The 16,375-nt window shown below is 42.8% G+C and overlaps 1 protein-coding gene across 1 annotated transcript; it reads right to left on the reverse strand.

The window, feature by feature from the left end:
* Positions 1–508: 508 nt before the first annotated feature.
* LOC135554281 (phenylalanine--tRNA ligase alpha subunit) lies at positions 509–10,322 on the reverse strand. The gene is made up of 13 exons (XM_064986482.1): positions 10,136–10,322; positions 8,170–8,307; positions 7,882–7,980; positions 7,645–7,763; positions 6,963–7,055; positions 6,255–6,383; positions 6,019–6,134; positions 5,721–5,805; positions 5,147–5,246; positions 4,826–4,994; positions 4,092–4,169; positions 3,396–3,510; positions 509–1,705 (listed from the first exon to the last, which is right to left on the reverse strand). Exons 1-13 carry the CDS (start codon positions 10,280–10,282, stop codon positions 1,600–1,602), a joined length of 1,494 nt encoding a protein of 497 aa, XP_064842554.1. The 5' UTR covers positions 10,283–10,322; the 3' UTR covers positions 509–1,599.
* Positions 10,323–16,375: the final 6,053 nt, after the last annotated feature.

Here is a 16,375-nt window from a genome sequence, read left to right on the forward strand (position 1 = left end):
ACCCTTAGCTGGACTCCCAGACTCTGGTTTAAAATGTTATTTCCAGACGTTGAAGGATTAGCTGAACAGAAATACTTATGGAGTTTGTGCAATTGATTAAGTAAACAACCTTTAAATCCTGTCTGTCCATTATTGCAGCAGACACAGGATTTCCCAGTCTTGGCAGAGCACGCAACATCATTCTCTTTATCACAAACTTTCAACAGCATCTATTCTGGGCCCACAATTTAGCTTCAATAGCATGCAAGGTTTTATAAAGACTCCCGAATTCAGAAATTCAGCTCCATGTAGGCGTCGAAAGACAGCACAGGATGCTCAGGCAGACTTGCATGTACCACGACGTCGCTGTGCCAGGTTCATTCAGGAGAAGCAATTCCAGTGAAGTGATTACACATGGCTGAAGTACAACTTCAATATTGCTCCTCAGAAGGATACTGATTTGCATTACAACATACAGTCTCTGATTCAGACTATGGAAGATTTACATAATACATAACAGTAGAGTGTATAACATCTCTTCACAACAGCAAATTTATTCAGAATCTTGCAGGGATAGGGGATGAACTAGGCTACCAGCAAAAAACATATCCAACGTGCTGTTGCCCAAAACAAACTAACAGGAAGACTTGACTCTTTATTTAGTAGCATAGCAAATTATTTTAGGTTACACTTACAACCAAAGTGCTCTAATGTGTTAACCCAATTATCTCCTGTGAGCACACAGAGCTAAAAGTCTACCCTGTGTACGATGACATGAGACTTAGAGGCGATAAAGGTGATTCGTAATCCCACCTTCACTGGAATGACACAAATAACTCCTAAATCCTCTGGGTTAAACCTTGGCACACATCACTCAACACGCCAATCCACGTTACACACCTGCCACAACAAGATTGAGGAAAACAAGAATGTTCTTCTGACCGGTTTAAAACCAGACCTGGCACAGCCAGAGTAGAATAACAAAAACTCAGCATTACCAATGGGGATTACATTAGACTCACGGCGTAAATCGTGCTACTTTCAAACATCTTTATTTGACCATTTCTAATTTGTCTCATGAACTGAGTGGACACAGCACAGAGTTGGTTGGTTTTGTATGGAAGGCTAAAGGGCTTCAAATTAGGATCTTTACTGTACAAGTATTTCATTACATAGAAAACTGCACAGCGGCTACCTAACGTTTAAATTAAAAAACAGACTCACTGGTGAAGTTCCTTATGCTCTGATGTAGTGCACACATCAGCAGAGAACACAGTAATAGCACTACCTACCCCTCAGCACATGCATAGCTGCTGGTTAGGACCAAAGATGAGTTATAACTGTTTCATAAATTAGGTTTAAAGTATAATCTGTGTATCGCGTGGCTTAACAACGGCAATAATCCAGCTAGAACCACAGACAAGCTAAAAGAAGAAAAGTAAGTCCTCTTCCCTCCCTCTCAAACAGACAGATCTGTCTCTGGCCAAGGTAGATTAAGGGTTTGTGGGATTCTCCAGTGTTCATATGGTTGCTAGTGGGCAAAGGGGTCCTGATGACACGGGCCTTGGGTGGGATGTGTATGGTAATGTGAGCCTGTCCAAGAGGAAGCCTGAACAGAATCTAAGAGTCCAGTCGACACACAGGGCTGTCGTAGACCATCTGCAGGTTGACCTTGTGTCCCACCAGCTCACGAATGTTGTTGATGCCATACTTGATCATGGTGGGCCTGAAGGAGACAAAGAAGGGCAGAGGAAAGCGCGTCAGGAAGATGACAGTACATTATAAGGAGAGGTGGAAGACAGCAAAGAGAAAGAGGGGACAAACAGGGATAGAGACAAAGGTCTATATGGACAGAGGGGATGGAGGACAGCGATTACACAGAGTAGATGATATGGTCCTTCCCAGCTCACTGACTATAGCCATTAGCAGTGATTTCTTCATAGATACAAGTCCTCAGTGTCACCAGGGTTCAAGCACCCGCAGTAGAGCACAAATATACCTAAATGGTCAATTCTGACCTGCATCTGAGGAAACCATTATTCTAGGCTCATTAGGCGATATGGTGTTTTATGCTCATTGCTCAGATATAACAATCCAGATGTAAACATGTCGACATGTGGGCCAACAGACTGGTGTTCTGTGCTGGAAGCATGGCTGCACATCTGGGGGGGACATGACCACACTACTGTCCACCTTTAACCCCTCTATGGGAAATCACACTGGGATTACAGGCATAACATTGTATATTTTCACATTATGGAAACATTTTACTATTGAAATCCCATGTCCCATTCAAGTACACTAACAGTTGACCCTGTGCATCTGGTTATGAGAGAGTTAAGGTCAGGGTAAGGGATATGGAGCTGATGCGGGTCAATTCCAGTGAGATAGCTGGCCCAAGAGTGGAGCAGTGGAGAGACGGGTAATGATGGGGGGGGCGAATAGATAGTTACATATTGCAATATTATTTTTGGATGGTATTATATCGATATCCAAGTTGATTTGTAATTAATAATAAATAAATGGTTTTGCTACTCTCGGTAGCGTTAGCTAGCACTAGTCGGCTGTACCTGCCTATAGCTTTTTCTCCATCTTCTTTATAAATAGCGATCAAACATTTTTCCAGCACTTCGTTCCCTGACTGATCAAAATGTGTTTTCTCATGCTCTCGCTTGTCTCTCTGCAGCAGACATACACTGAGTATAACAAACATTAAGAACACCTTCCTAATATTGAGTTGCACCCCTCCTTTTGCCATCAGAACGGCCTCAATTCTACAAGGTGTCGAAAGCGTTCCACAGGGATGCTGGCCCATGTTGACTTCAATGCTTTCCACAGTTGTGTCAAGTTGGCTGGATGTCCTTTGGGTGGTGGACCATTCTTGATGCACACAGGAAACTGTTGGCCATGAAAAACCCAGCAGCGTTGCTGTTCTTGACAGACTCAAAACTGGTGCCCTGGCACCTACTACCACACCCCGTTTAAGGCACTAAAATCTTTTGTCTTGCCCATTCACACTCAATGGCACACATACACAATCCATGTCGCAATTGTCTCGAGGCTTAAAAATCCTTTAACCTGTCTCCTTGAAGTGTATTTAACAGGTGACATCATTAAGGGATCATAGCTTTCACCTGAATTTACATGGTTTGTCTATGTCATGGAAAGAGCAGGTCTTTCTTATGTTTTAGACCACATATCGTATCGGCACCTAAGTATGGTGATATCGTATCTTGAGGTCCCTGGCAATTCCCGGCCTTAGAGACAGGGGTCAGAGAGTGTTGAAGTGGGGTAGGCTAGGCAGAAGGGGTTGTGTATTGTAAGTCTTGTATTAACAAATGTCAGTCAGTCAATTCCATTACATCACCAGGATCAGTTCTAGTTGAAGAGGATGTGTTTCTTTGTCATTGACTCACCTCTCCAGAGACAGCCCCCAGGCGATGACCGTCACCCCCTCAGGGAGCCCCATAGGCAGCAGCATCTCTGGCCTGAACATCCCAGAGTTTCCCACCTCCACCCACTTCTTCAGCCCTGGAGTGAGCAGGAATGGACAAATAAGATTGTGTGCCAGTGTGTGCCTCCCGGGTGGCACAGTGGTCTAAGGTACTGCATCGCAGTGCTAGCTGTGCCACCAGGGACTCTGGGTTCGAGCCCAGACTCTGTCGCAGCCCGGCCGCGACCGGGAGGCGCACAATTGGCTCAGCATTGTCCGGGTTAGGGAGGGTTTGGCCGGTAGGGATATCCTTGTCTCATCGCGCACTAGCGACTCCTGTGGCGGGCCGGGCGCAGTGCACCCTGACCAGGTCGCTTGGTGTACAGTGTTACCTCCGACACATTGGTGCGGCTGGCTTCCGGGTTTTGATGCGTGCTGTGTTAAAAGCAGTGCGGCTTGGTTGGGTTGTGTTTCGGAGGATGCATGGCTCTCGACCTTCGCCTTGTAGTGATGAGACAAGACAGTAACGAAATTGTGGAGAGAGAAAAAAAAAAAAGATGTACTCAGTGTGGATAGGATTGCGTCGTCTATGGGGGGTTTGAGTGAGACAAGGCCAAAACACACATTTCACACAAACATGAGACATGCCAGGGTTTGAGGATCTTCAAAAGAACTGTACCTTCATGATAGCTGAACACTTCCATGCTCGGCTCGGTGTATGGATTGTAGGCCGGTTTAAAGCGTAATTTGGTGATTCCTGGAGAAAATTATAAATATATTTACTTTCTCAGAAATCCTACATCTGACAGAGAAACAAGCTCATGTTATACTACAGGCATTAAGATGCATTAGAGGCCACTTCAGTACGGACAACTGTTAAAAAATAAAACATTTAAAAAATGAGGTACTGGAAGCAGGGTGGGGTCAATTCTTATACAATTTAAATTCCATTCAATTCTTGAATTCCCTCATTCATGAGAATGTGTTGAATTACATTCTATTTTTTTATATATATTTTTTTACATTTAATCTTTGGAATTGAAATTCAATATTTTTTACATTTCCTAGTTAATAGAATTAATGCATATAGTATAAAAAACATTTACTGTAGGATTTGTTTTTAATCATTTCAACCTGTATTCCGATATTTCCAGTACAGCTAGGCTGTCTGAACAGTGACATGATCAGCCTGAAAGCCTGAAGAAATTGAATTTCTAATTAGAATTTGTTGAATTTTTGGGGATAATATTGAATTTTGACTTGAATTCTTGGAATTTACCTGACATTGGAATTGAGAGGAATTTAATTATCTCTGAATTTAAAGACCGACCTCGAATTTGAATTGAATTACATTTCCTGGGAGAGAATTGAATGAGTGGAATTGACCCCAACCCTGACTGGTAGAGCCCTCACCTAGTTTATTGAAAAACTGATGAAGGATGCCCATGAGGTCACCCAGGGTAAGGCCATAGTCAGCCACCACTCCCTCAATCTGGTGAAACTCTGCCAAGTGGGTGGCATCCAGAGTTTCATTACGGAATACTCTGTCGATGGAAAAGTACTTGACAGGGGTGAACTTTTCCTGGTAGAAAGAAAGGTACATTTGGAATGGTTACAGAGGAAAGTTGCTCAATTGCTGCACAGTTAGAATGTAACATCACCCTCATGCAATTACTTTCTAATTAATTTTAGTAAATACTAAGACAGCATGAACAAACGTAGATAGTGGGTTACCTGCTGAGCGAGTTTGTACAGCATGCGAGCGCTGACTGCTGTGGTGTGAGTACGGAGGATGTTCTTCTGAGCCTCCTCAATCTTCCAGTCATACTTGTACCTGTCAAACACACACAGCGTTAAAATAGAACATGTTGGGCCTCCTGAGTGGCACAGTGGTCTAAGGCTGTGCTGTGCCACTAGAGATCCTGGTTCGAGTCCAGGCGCAGTCGCAGCCGGCCGCGACCGAGTGACACATGGGGCGGCACACAATTGGCCGAGCTTTGTCCGGGTTAGGGTAGGGTTTGGCCGGCAGGGAGGTTCTTGTCCCATCGCGTACTAGCGACTCCTGTGGCGGGCCGGGCGCTGTTTCCTCTGTGTTTCCTCCGACACATTGGTGCAGCTGGCTTCCGGGTTAAGTGGGCATAGTGTCAACAATGAGTCCGTACGGGAGTTGCAGCAATGGGACAAGACTGTGACTACCAATTGGATACCACGAAATTGGGGAGATTTTTTTTTTTTATATAAATAAATTAAATAAAACGTGTGTGTGTAAATCCATGTGTATGCAGGTGTGTGGAAGATTAGCTCTCACCCCTGTGATCCAAAGCCTCCCTCTGAATGGACCTTCCTCACTCTCTCCAGGTAGTCCTGGGGAAACTCATGGGCCTGAGCTGGGTCTGAGACATATAATAATAGGAGGGGCCATAGTTACCGGTAAGTTAAATGGAAATAATACTGATGGTACATGATGAAAACAGATGAGTTATATCTAATGGAAATCTAGTCTGTTTTAGGAAATCAGATTTCCCTTTCAGCGCATCATCAAAAATGCACCATTTTATCTTATCTGGGCATCAAATCCAGACCCACAGAGACACCCAGTCGCTCACCAGACAGGAAGAAGGTGTCATGTTGGTCCCTGGCTGGGTGCTGTTGGGGCTGAAACAGGGAGTCAAAGTTCCAGAAGGAGCTCTCAATGAAGTTGTTGGTGGGCATCTCAGTGAAGCTGAAGAAGACAGGAGGAGTGAGTACACACAGGTCTTCGAACTTAGTCTTACCGTCCATTAGTTATATAGGGTATACTGATGGTGTCCTGCAAGGGCAGAATAGAGGATAGGCGACTGACCCCATCTCCAGGAAGATCTGTCTGAACTGCGTGCGGACCTTCATGAGCGGATGCAGGTGGCCACAGTCTGGGGCCACACCCAAGGCATCAAAGTTATAAGGCTTGAACTTCTTCTCCTTCCAGCTCCCACTGTCACAGACCAGAGATAGGTCAATATGGAGGAGAACATATAATATGTTCTAGAGAACATCAAATTAATGAGTGTATATGGCCAAACACAAGCAAAGTCTGTGTGCAGATAAAACGTGGAGGTAAATATACAAAAACACTCATTTCATTTTTGGGACACCTGAATACAGTTCTGTGCTAAATCCCCTCATGTGATAATGCAGACCAGGTGCATTTTCATTCATCTGTTTTGGGGTACAAGAACTAACATATTGTTTCAGACAATCACATGAAAACCAGGCTTGGTCAAGAGATCACCTGCATTTTGAGAAAGACAGCAGTTTCCAGGTAAAAATAAAAACTAATTGGATCATGCCTAATGAAAACACTGCCAATTTGACTACAACATGCAGTGATATGAATAGAAATGACATCACTGTGAGAGAATGAACAACTTCAGGCTAATATACATTTGCCTTAGGACAGGGTCCTCAGCAGCAGCATGCAGGTTAGAGATACAGAATGAGGAATCCCTCGTCCATCTTAGCAATCATAGAGCGACCATGACAAAGTTGACAGGAAAAGCAGAGCAGGACTCACCTAGCGATCATCTCTGGGGTGAGCTCTGTCTCCTGCTTAGTGATGGTGGTGCTGAAACAGCTGCCCTTTGTGATCCAATAGGACTTGACCGTCCTAAAATTCACAGAAATAAATACAATCATTCTCATTCAAACTGCATAAATGTGGTCATTTGAAAGTGGTATATCACATGAGTCACAAAGGCCACAAGAGGTCTTATCTTGGGGAACATTGTAGATTGGGAACATGTGGTGGTGGTGAGGGCCTGGGACACTATTTAGCAAATAGGAAGTATACAATTAACAATTTGTTGCTCAGTGTATTCATATCATTGGGTGAACTAGACATCTCGACTTGACTCACATCTGATCTGTGAATATTATGTAAGTAGGATGTAACTATGATATAAGACAATTTATATTCTAATCTAAACCTTAATGATGTATTTAATATAATTTCTCAGCTGTTATTCAACTAAAGACTTAGGGGTCAACAAGTCAGAGAACATCATCAGCATGAGACTATGCTGAGGCTAGTTGTGACTGGGGCATCCTGAACATGCCGGATGCCAGATGAGTGAACACTGTTGTACTGCTGAATGGCATCTATTGCCATCTACTGGTAGATATCAATTAGGAATATACTTAACATTTCACAGACATTTTCACAGTTGTCAAATATTATCAACCGGTCTGATTCTTACACTTCAGAGAGCAGTTTGCGTTTCTTCAGCTCATTCTTCTCCTTCTCCTCCAGTTGAGTCGCCTGGCCTTTCTGTACCAGGAGCAACTTGTCCCTCACCAAGTCTTCTAAGTGCTCCACCTAGACACACACACTTGAAATTGATGTTTATGTGTGTCATACTTAATTTCTCCATTACAAAAGCAATATTTACACTCAATCACAAAGCACACCAAGTCAGATGTGAAGATAAACTCACAGTCTTGAAGATTCTGGGTCCACCCTCGTGGCCCTTGTCCAGACGGATCCATTTGTTGGACATGGCCTTGCTGAAACCCACCTTCCCAAAGGCTAGTTTCTACACAGAAAGAGAGACAAAACTATCTGTAAACACTGCCCCATTGCTCCAAGTGGAAAGCATATAAAATCACAATGTAAAGATCAACTTTCATTCAATTCTTTATTTTTCAGCCAGATTTTTTTCCTCCAAATAAACATAACATCATGGTACATATTATTTGTCCAGGCACCCTGCAGGTCCTCTCACCATGAGCTGGCTCTGAGGCATCCCTTCCTCTGGGATGGAGCTGACGACTCGGGCCTCATGGCTGCCTTGTTCGGCTATCTCACAGCCTTCCCCAGTCAGCTCCCAGTGCTTCGAGGAGCGCTGCTCAGCTGAGATCACCTGCGCAGGAAAACAAACAACCATGATCAGAATCATAATGGAGCCTTGAGGCAGAGGACCACACATTTGTCATCTTCTCAAGGTCTGATTGGTGTACACATCATGAATTAACTATCACTGCACATTATACGTTTACCATGGATTCATTTTTAGATCCAGTGACAAAAACAACTCCCAATTTATTGACTCAGTCTAATTTCTCAATGTTGACATTTTGGTATTTCATTAAGATCCCCATTAGTTGTTGCAAAAGCAGCAGCTACTCTTCCTGGGGTCCACACAAAACATGAAACATAATGACATAATACAGATCAATAGACAAGAACAGAACCACATAAAAAAAAATTAAAGGCACATGTAGCCTCCATATCAATGCATACACACAAACTATCTAGTTAAAATAGGGGAGAGGCGTTGTGCCACGAGGTGTTGCTTTATCTGTTTTTTGAAACCAGGTTTGCTGTTTATTTGAGCAATATGAGATGGAAGGACGTTCCATGCAATAAGGGCTCTATATAATACTGTACGCTTTCTTGAATTTGTTCTGGATTTGGGGACTGTGAAATGACCCCTGGTGGCATGTCTGGTGGGAATAGTTTGTGTATGTCAGAGCTGCGTGTAAGTTGACTACGCAAACAATTTTGGATTTTCAACACATTAATGTTTTTTATAAAAAGATGTGATGCCGTCAATCTCTCCTCAACTCTTAGCCAAGAGAGACTGGTATGCATAGTATTTATATCAGCCCTCCGATTACATTTAAGAGCAAAACGTGCCACCCTGTTCTGGGCCAACTGCAGCTTAACTAGGCTTTTCCTGCAGCACTGGACCACACGACTGGACAATAATCAAGATTAGACAAAACTAGAGCCTGCAGAACTTTCTTTTTGGAGTGTGGTGTCTGAAAAGCAGAGCATATCTTTATTACGTCTAGACCTCTCCCCATCTTTACAACCATTGAATCTATATGTTTTGACCATGTAAGTTTACAATCTAAGGTAATGCCAAGTAATTTAGTCTCCTCAACTTGTTCAACAGCCACACCATTCATTACCAGATTCAGCTGTGGTCAAGCACTTCAAAAATGATTTGTACCAAATACAATGCTCTTAGTTTTAGAGATGTTCAGGACCAGTTTATTACTGGCCACCCACACCAAAACAGACTGCAACTCTTTGTTAAGGGTTTCTGTGACTTCATTAGCTGTGGTTGCTGATGTGTATATAGTTGAATCATCAACATACATGGACACACATGCTTTGTTTAATGCCAGTGGCAGGTCATTGGTAAAAAATAGAAACGAGTAGCGGGCCTAGAGAGTTGCCCTGCGGTACACCACACTTTACATGTTTGACATTAGAGAAGCTTCCATTAATTACCATCCTATACAAGTAGTAGCCAGCTAGGTGTATCAGACGTTGGTAGATTGCCTTAATGACGATTCAATAAAACCAAATATTGAAAGTGTCTAACAGTTTTTGTTTTTAGTCAAGTTTGCTGACGAGCAGTGCAGTTGAACAATCAGACTGAAGTCACCACTGCATTTATTCATGGCTAACACGATCCCGTTTACGTCCCTATTGCATCACTTTCCTATCCAATCGCCCATCATCATAGGATGACCAGAAAATGCTATAAATACAAGCTTGACGCCCAAAACGATATTTAATTTAAGAATTTATTAAAATTAGGTTAGTGTTAAGGTAATGGTCAGTTTTAGGTTTTTGCTAAGCGGTTTAAGCGTCAACTGTTAACCTTAAAGTCTCCGCGGAATGAACAAAGTGGACGGTCACTTGACTTCCGCTTCAAAACGGGCAGGTAAACTCACATCACTAAGTGCCAGTAGGCTCTTCACAGCACCGACGATAGCTTGGTGGTCCACCCCGAGACTGGTCGCAACATCCTGACTGTCGAGACCATCGTCCACCTTTTCCACCCGCCGAAGAAGCGTTTCTACAAGACCAGTGTCAGCCATGCTAGTCACAGCGAAACCGAAAAGAGACCGGTAGTGAGCTCAGTATTGGATATGTCGAAAGTACTGGAATACAAGAGCCAGTATTTTGGAAATACCGTAAACTCCTTAGAACAAGCGAAAATTAATACCTGAATTGACATCTTGAAGAATAAAAAAAAAAACACGACACACTTGATTTATCCCATGCAATGTACTGACAGTGACTGCATTGCGACTGAGGATGAGAATGATTAACACTTCACATGAATGGATATAGTTGAATTACTGATCTGATATATCCTGGAAATATTATGCTTGCTGTAGGTAGGTGAAGTTTAAATGCATGTAAGATCATACAGTTGGAATTCTGTTTTCCTGAATGGCTCTCAAGACCAGAATTGTCCCATAAAAGGGGGCTATAACGTGTTTGCCTAGAACTAGAATGAATATTTCAATAGAAATATAATAACATTTTACTTTATACAAAAGCAAATTACTACACATCTTCCTTGTTGAGAGTTTCAAAAACAACTAATAGAACAGACATGGAAATCCAGATGGATAGCTGTACCAAATATAAAATATGATGTAAATGTAAAGTGTTGGTCCCATGTTTCATGAGCTGAAATTAAAGTTCCCAGAAATGTTCCTTACAGAGAAAAAGCATATTTTGCTCAAATGTTGTACACAAACTTGTTTACATCCCTGTAAGTGAGCATTTCTCCTTTGCCAAGATAATCCATCCACCTGATCGGTGTGGCATATCAAGAAGCAGATTAAAATGCATGATCATTACACAGGTGCACCTTGTGCTGGGGACAATAATAGGCCACTCTAAAAGTTTTGTGCAGTTTTGTCACACAACATAGTGCCACAGATGTCTCAAGTTTTGAGGGAGTGTGCAACTGGCTTGCTGAGTGCAGGAATGTCCACCAGAGCTGTTAACAGGATGTTAATTTCTCTACCATAAGCCAACATCCTTTTAGAATTTGGCAGTACGTCCAAACGGCCACACAACTGCAGACCAACACCTCCACATCCGGCTTCTACACCTGCGGGATCGTCTGGGACCAGCCACCTGGACAGCTGATGAAACTGTGGGTTTGCGCAACTGATAAAGGTAAGCTCATCAGGTAAGCTCATCTGCGTGCTCATCGTCCTCAACAGGGTCTTGACTGCAGTTTGGTGTCGTAACTGACTTCCGTGGGCAAACGCTCACCTTCGATGGCCACTGGCATGCTGGAGAAGTGTGCTCTTCACGGAGGAATCCTAGTTTCAACTGTACCGGGCAGATGGCAGATAGCGTCATGTGGGCAAGCAGTTTGCTGATGTCAATGTAGTGAACAGATTGCCCCTTGGTGGCGGTGGGGCTATAGTATGGGCTGTGTGCAATGAACACAGTTGATGGCAACTTGAATGCACAGAGACATCGTGGCGAGATCCTCAGGCCCATTTTTGTGCCATTCATCCACCCGTGTTAGTGTTTCATACTGGAGAGGGAATGCAAATCAACCACGCTGGACAGAGTGGAATCAGGTGTATCAAAAAGGCCGTTTATTGATCAAAGATATCTTGTCCCGCCGTTTAACGTGCACGGATCTAGTTCATATAACACGGTAAGGAGTCAGGTGAAAAAGAGGCCTAGATATTGGTCACAACAGATTTTATACATGGAATATGTAGGTGGAGTCTTGTCGTGTTTGTCTTCTTACTGGTCCTGAAGAGTTGGAGGCGGGCCTTGCTCTAGCCAGAGCGGGCCCCATTGGTGCACAGCATAGTCCTTTGCTCTTGGCACCCGACCAGTAGGGGGGGTAGAGTGTGTGTGTACAGTGAGTTTTACAGGGGAGTAATATTTGCGTGATGGCAGCTGTGTGTCCTTCGGATAATCATGTTATTGCACACAGGCTCTAGACTTGACTGAAGACACTGGGCCCAGAGTTATCTGAGGGCATCCGGTTTAACCAGAGCTTTGGTCTGCTAGTAACGCTTTATATTAGATTATTTATATAACACCCGCCATCACCTCTTGTTCCAGCATGATAATGCACAGCTCCATGTCGCAAGGATCTGTACATAATTCCTGGAAGCTGAAAATGTCCCAGTTCTTCAATGGCCTGCATACTAACCAGACACTTTTTCCCATTGAGCATGTTTTGGATGCTCTGGATCGACGTGTAAGACAGCATGTTCCAGTTCCCGCCAATATCCAGCAATTTCACACAGCCATTCAAGAGGAGTGGGACAACATTCCACAGGCCTGATCAACTCTATTCGAAGGAGGTGTGTCATGCTGCATGAAGCAAATGGTGATCACAGCAGATACTGACTGATTTTCTGATCCACACCCCTACTTTTTCTTTTGTTGGTATCTGTGACCAAAAGATACATATTTTTTATTCCCAGTCATGTGAAATCCATAGATGAGGGCCTAATGAATTTATTTAAATTGTCTGATTTCCTTATATGAACTGTAACTCAGTAAAATATTTGAAATGGTTGCATGTTGCTTTATATTTTTGTTCAGTCTATATTTGGCTCAATTGACTGTAATACACCTATGCAGAAAGAAAGCTGAAATCACTCAAAGCAGTATATACAGTTCATTCGGACCACTTGACTTTTTCCACATTTAGTTAAATTAGAGCCTTATTCTAAAATGGATTAAATAGTTATTGTTCCCTCATCAATCTGCACACAGTACCCCATAATGACAAAGCAAAAAGAGGTTTAGACATTTTTTGCAAATGTATTAAAAATCCCAAACTTTAAATATTACATTTACATAAGTGTTCAGACCCTTTACTCAGTACTTTGTTGAAGCAACTTTGGCAGCAATTACAGCCGTGAGTCTTCTTGGGTATGACGTTTCTCCCATTCTTCTGTGCAGATCCTCTCAAGCTCTGTCAGGTTGGATGGGGAGCGTCGCTGCACAGCTATTTTCAAGTCTCTCCAGAGATGTTCGATCGGGCTCCAGTCCAGGCTCTGGCAGGGCCACTCAAGGACATTCAGAGATGTGTCCCAAAGCCACTCCTGTGTTATCTTAGCTGTGTGCTTAGGGTCGTTGTCCTGTTGGAAGGTGAACATTTGTCCCAGTCTGAGGTCCTAACCTGCTCCAGAGCGCTTTTCATCAAAGCTCTCGTTGTACTTTTCTCAGTTCATCTTTGCCTCGATCCTGACTAGTATCCCAGTCAGTGCCGTTGAAAAACATCCTCACAGCATGATTCTGCCACCACCATGCTTCACGGTAGGGATGGTGCCAGGTTTCCTCCAGGCGTTACGCTTGGTATTCAGGCCAAAGAATTCAATCTTAGTTTCATCAGACCAGAAAATCTTGTTTCTCATGGTCAGAATTCTTTAGGTGCCTTTTGGCAAACTGTCATGATTAATTACTGTAAAGTGAATGGCTAGCAACCTAAAGGTTAAGAATTAGAATCTCATCACCCTAATCCTAAACCCTAGCCTAGCTAACGTTAGCCAACTACCTAACATTAGCCACCTCGCCAGAATTCGTAACACATCATACGTTTTGCAAATTTGTACCATAGAATAATGCAGAATAATACAAATTGTTCTGAGACCAGGTTTGGGAGGTGAACAAACGCCTGAAGATGATTGACATGAAGAATCAGGCGGAGGTAGAGGTGAAATATCCTCCTCCTGCGATGCCCATGATGCCAGTGTGGGGAACAAGTCAGGCTAATCTATGAGCCACATTCACTCTCTAGTAGTTATATTATCTACTTGCATCATTTTACAGAAAGATGTACCAGATGTAATAGCCTACCTACAATGTCCTCAATTGTAGTTGGGAGGTTCACATTGTTTTTTGTTTTTTTAATATCCACAATTGCTCTAGCTGCAGAAAGCACAGCTGCTCTTCTTGCTGCATCCATATCAGTTTTTCCAATAACTAACAGAAATGGAATATTCAACAAACTCTGTTGAAAACAAATATAGTTAGCCGCGAGCGTTTGCAAACGGAAGCTTTGTTGAATGCACCTCTAGTTTTCTATACCTACAGCTGAGAAGATCATCCAAAAAATGGAAGCTAGAGCACCTGTTTGGCACTACTAAACTCCTGACTGACAAACTAAGCACAGGTGACACACACCTGCTCAACACCATTACTGCTGAGATCACAGCTAAAGTTAATGTGTTTAAGGGTCCCAGCAGTCTCAATGTAACAGTCAGCACTACCCTCAGCCTCTTATCGGAGGCTACTAGGAATAGGACTCCAACAGAAGAAGAGGACTTGCTGGTTCACTCAGACACTGTGAGGTGCAATGTCTCTCTCTTGCACATTCAGATCCACAATGACACCAAAAAAAACAAAATCATAGACTTGCATGACTGGCAGCTCGTTGATTGTGTTGTGAGCAAGGTAGATTTAATTGAACGAGTCACAGTGTTGAAAACGATGTCCAACCTCCAAAACTGTATCACCAGATTCATTGCACAAATGACAAGATGCCTGTCATGCTGTACGACGATTACACAAAGTTGTTCCCCCCAGAACATAGCACGAAAATCGAGACCTTCATAGCAGACAGAACGGTGTTTGGTGGTGGTTCACATGATCACTCTGACATTCCAGCATTTTTCCAAGCTTCCTCCGACTCTTTCGAAAGACATCAAGGCGGAGCAGGTAATACCTGATGTGGTGATGGTACCAGAGCCCGTCTCCACTCCACCATCTGTAGGTACAAACTCCTAGCTGGCATCCCACCATGGCTCCTCGGGACTGACAGTCAGTGCTGAAGCAGAAAGAGAGGGGCAGAGAGAGACATCCAGATCAGCTTAAATTGGGGTAAGCAAAGTACGCTGACCACAAATGGAAAGGCCTTTTGGTTATGCTATTAATGGTATTAATCAAATCAAACATTTTGACATGTAATGCCATTGCTTTTCAACTTTCAGTGGGCTGTGGCACAAACAATTTCCACAGACAACTCTGACGAGGAATCAGTTGATACCCAACCAAGTACTACTTGGTTGTAAACTGTATCTTTCCTTTTTGTATTAATACACATTTTAACACTTCATCAAGTACCGGATACGTAGATTCATCCAATCTGTTTGACACTTAATACATTGTCATTTGTAGGAGTTGGTCGCAAACCAAAGAGCTGGATCATATGCTGCTGTCCCAGCATTGTAAGGGCAATGAGCTGTTATCCCGGTTTCTGATAAAACTGTCGGAGCATGACACTTCATCACAATCACCCACATGCTCACCTCATTCAGGCTGCACCTGAACAGGGTTGGGGAGTAACAGATTATATGTAATCCGTTACATGTAAGAGATTACAAAAAAACGGTAACTGTAATCCGTTACGTTACCAGCAAAAATATTAGAATCAGATTACAGATACTTTTTAAAAACTAGATGATTACTTTTAAAATTCAGAAAGGATGTTTTCTCAATGACATTCAAATCAAATTTAAGTTTGTTCCACCAAAGCGAGTCTGACCACAAGTCAGAGAGCACTATGATGACACACCAAATGTGTTTGATGGGTCGCGGGAAAAGAGTAGGAATTGGCTTTTCTAGGCTACAGTCTAAGCTGTCTTCCAATGGTGCGACTGCATCCAAAGATTATCCAATTTGAATAAACACTTGGAGGTAAGGGTGACAGCAGTGGTGGAGTCTAAGGCGATACTGATATCTACATAGCTCATTGATGTGAATCACACTGCTGCTCTCTCATCTATTTGCGCCTTACTGGTTGTGGATGGGTGTTCACAAATCTAAATGTTTTTTTGAACCCAATAATGGTTGAATTCAAGAAGTTTAAGCTGCCTATCAATCAATGTTTTTGAAACCAGTGGACATCCAGTGAAAAATGTGTTCTTGCAACAGCTGCATAGTGCAGATCCCAGCATATTGAATAAAAGTGGTGCTTTTATTGCTCAATCTAATTCATGCTGATAAAAAAAAATCCATAGGCCTAATGGACACATGCTCAAACTAGCAACCTTTTGATAGACTTAAAGGGGAAATCTGTAGTTGCTACATCCATTTTTTGACTTATGTATACATCATTGATTCTTGAAGAATATAACTAATAAATGCCTCATGAGTTTAGTTCAACTGTCACACTCCATTAGAACACA

Source organism: Oncorhynchus masou, chromosome 14 (genome assembly GCF_036934945.1).
Source record: "Oncorhynchus masou masou isolate Uvic2021 chromosome 14, UVic_Omas_1.1, whole genome shotgun sequence".
NCBI classification, from domain to species: Eukaryota; Metazoa; Chordata; class Actinopteri; order Salmoniformes; family Salmonidae; genus Oncorhynchus; species Oncorhynchus masou.

What these genes read in the sequence shown, in the direction of transcription:
- LOC135554281 (XM_064986482.1), bottom strand. Translation starts at nt 10,282, where the DNA reads ATGGCTGACACTGGTCTTGTAGAAACGCTTCTTCGGCGGGTGGAAAAG. An exon ending in GACCCAGAATCTTCAAGACT is followed by an intron (nt 7,764 to 7,881) that starts GTGAGTTTATCT and finishes GTGTGTGTCTAG; the next exon opens with GTGGAGCACTTAGAAGACTT. An exon ending in ACCCCAGAGATGATCGCTAG is followed by an intron (nt 6,384 to 6,962) that starts GTGAGTCCTGCT and finishes GGTCTGTGACAG; the next exon opens with TGGGAGCTGGAAGGAGAAGA.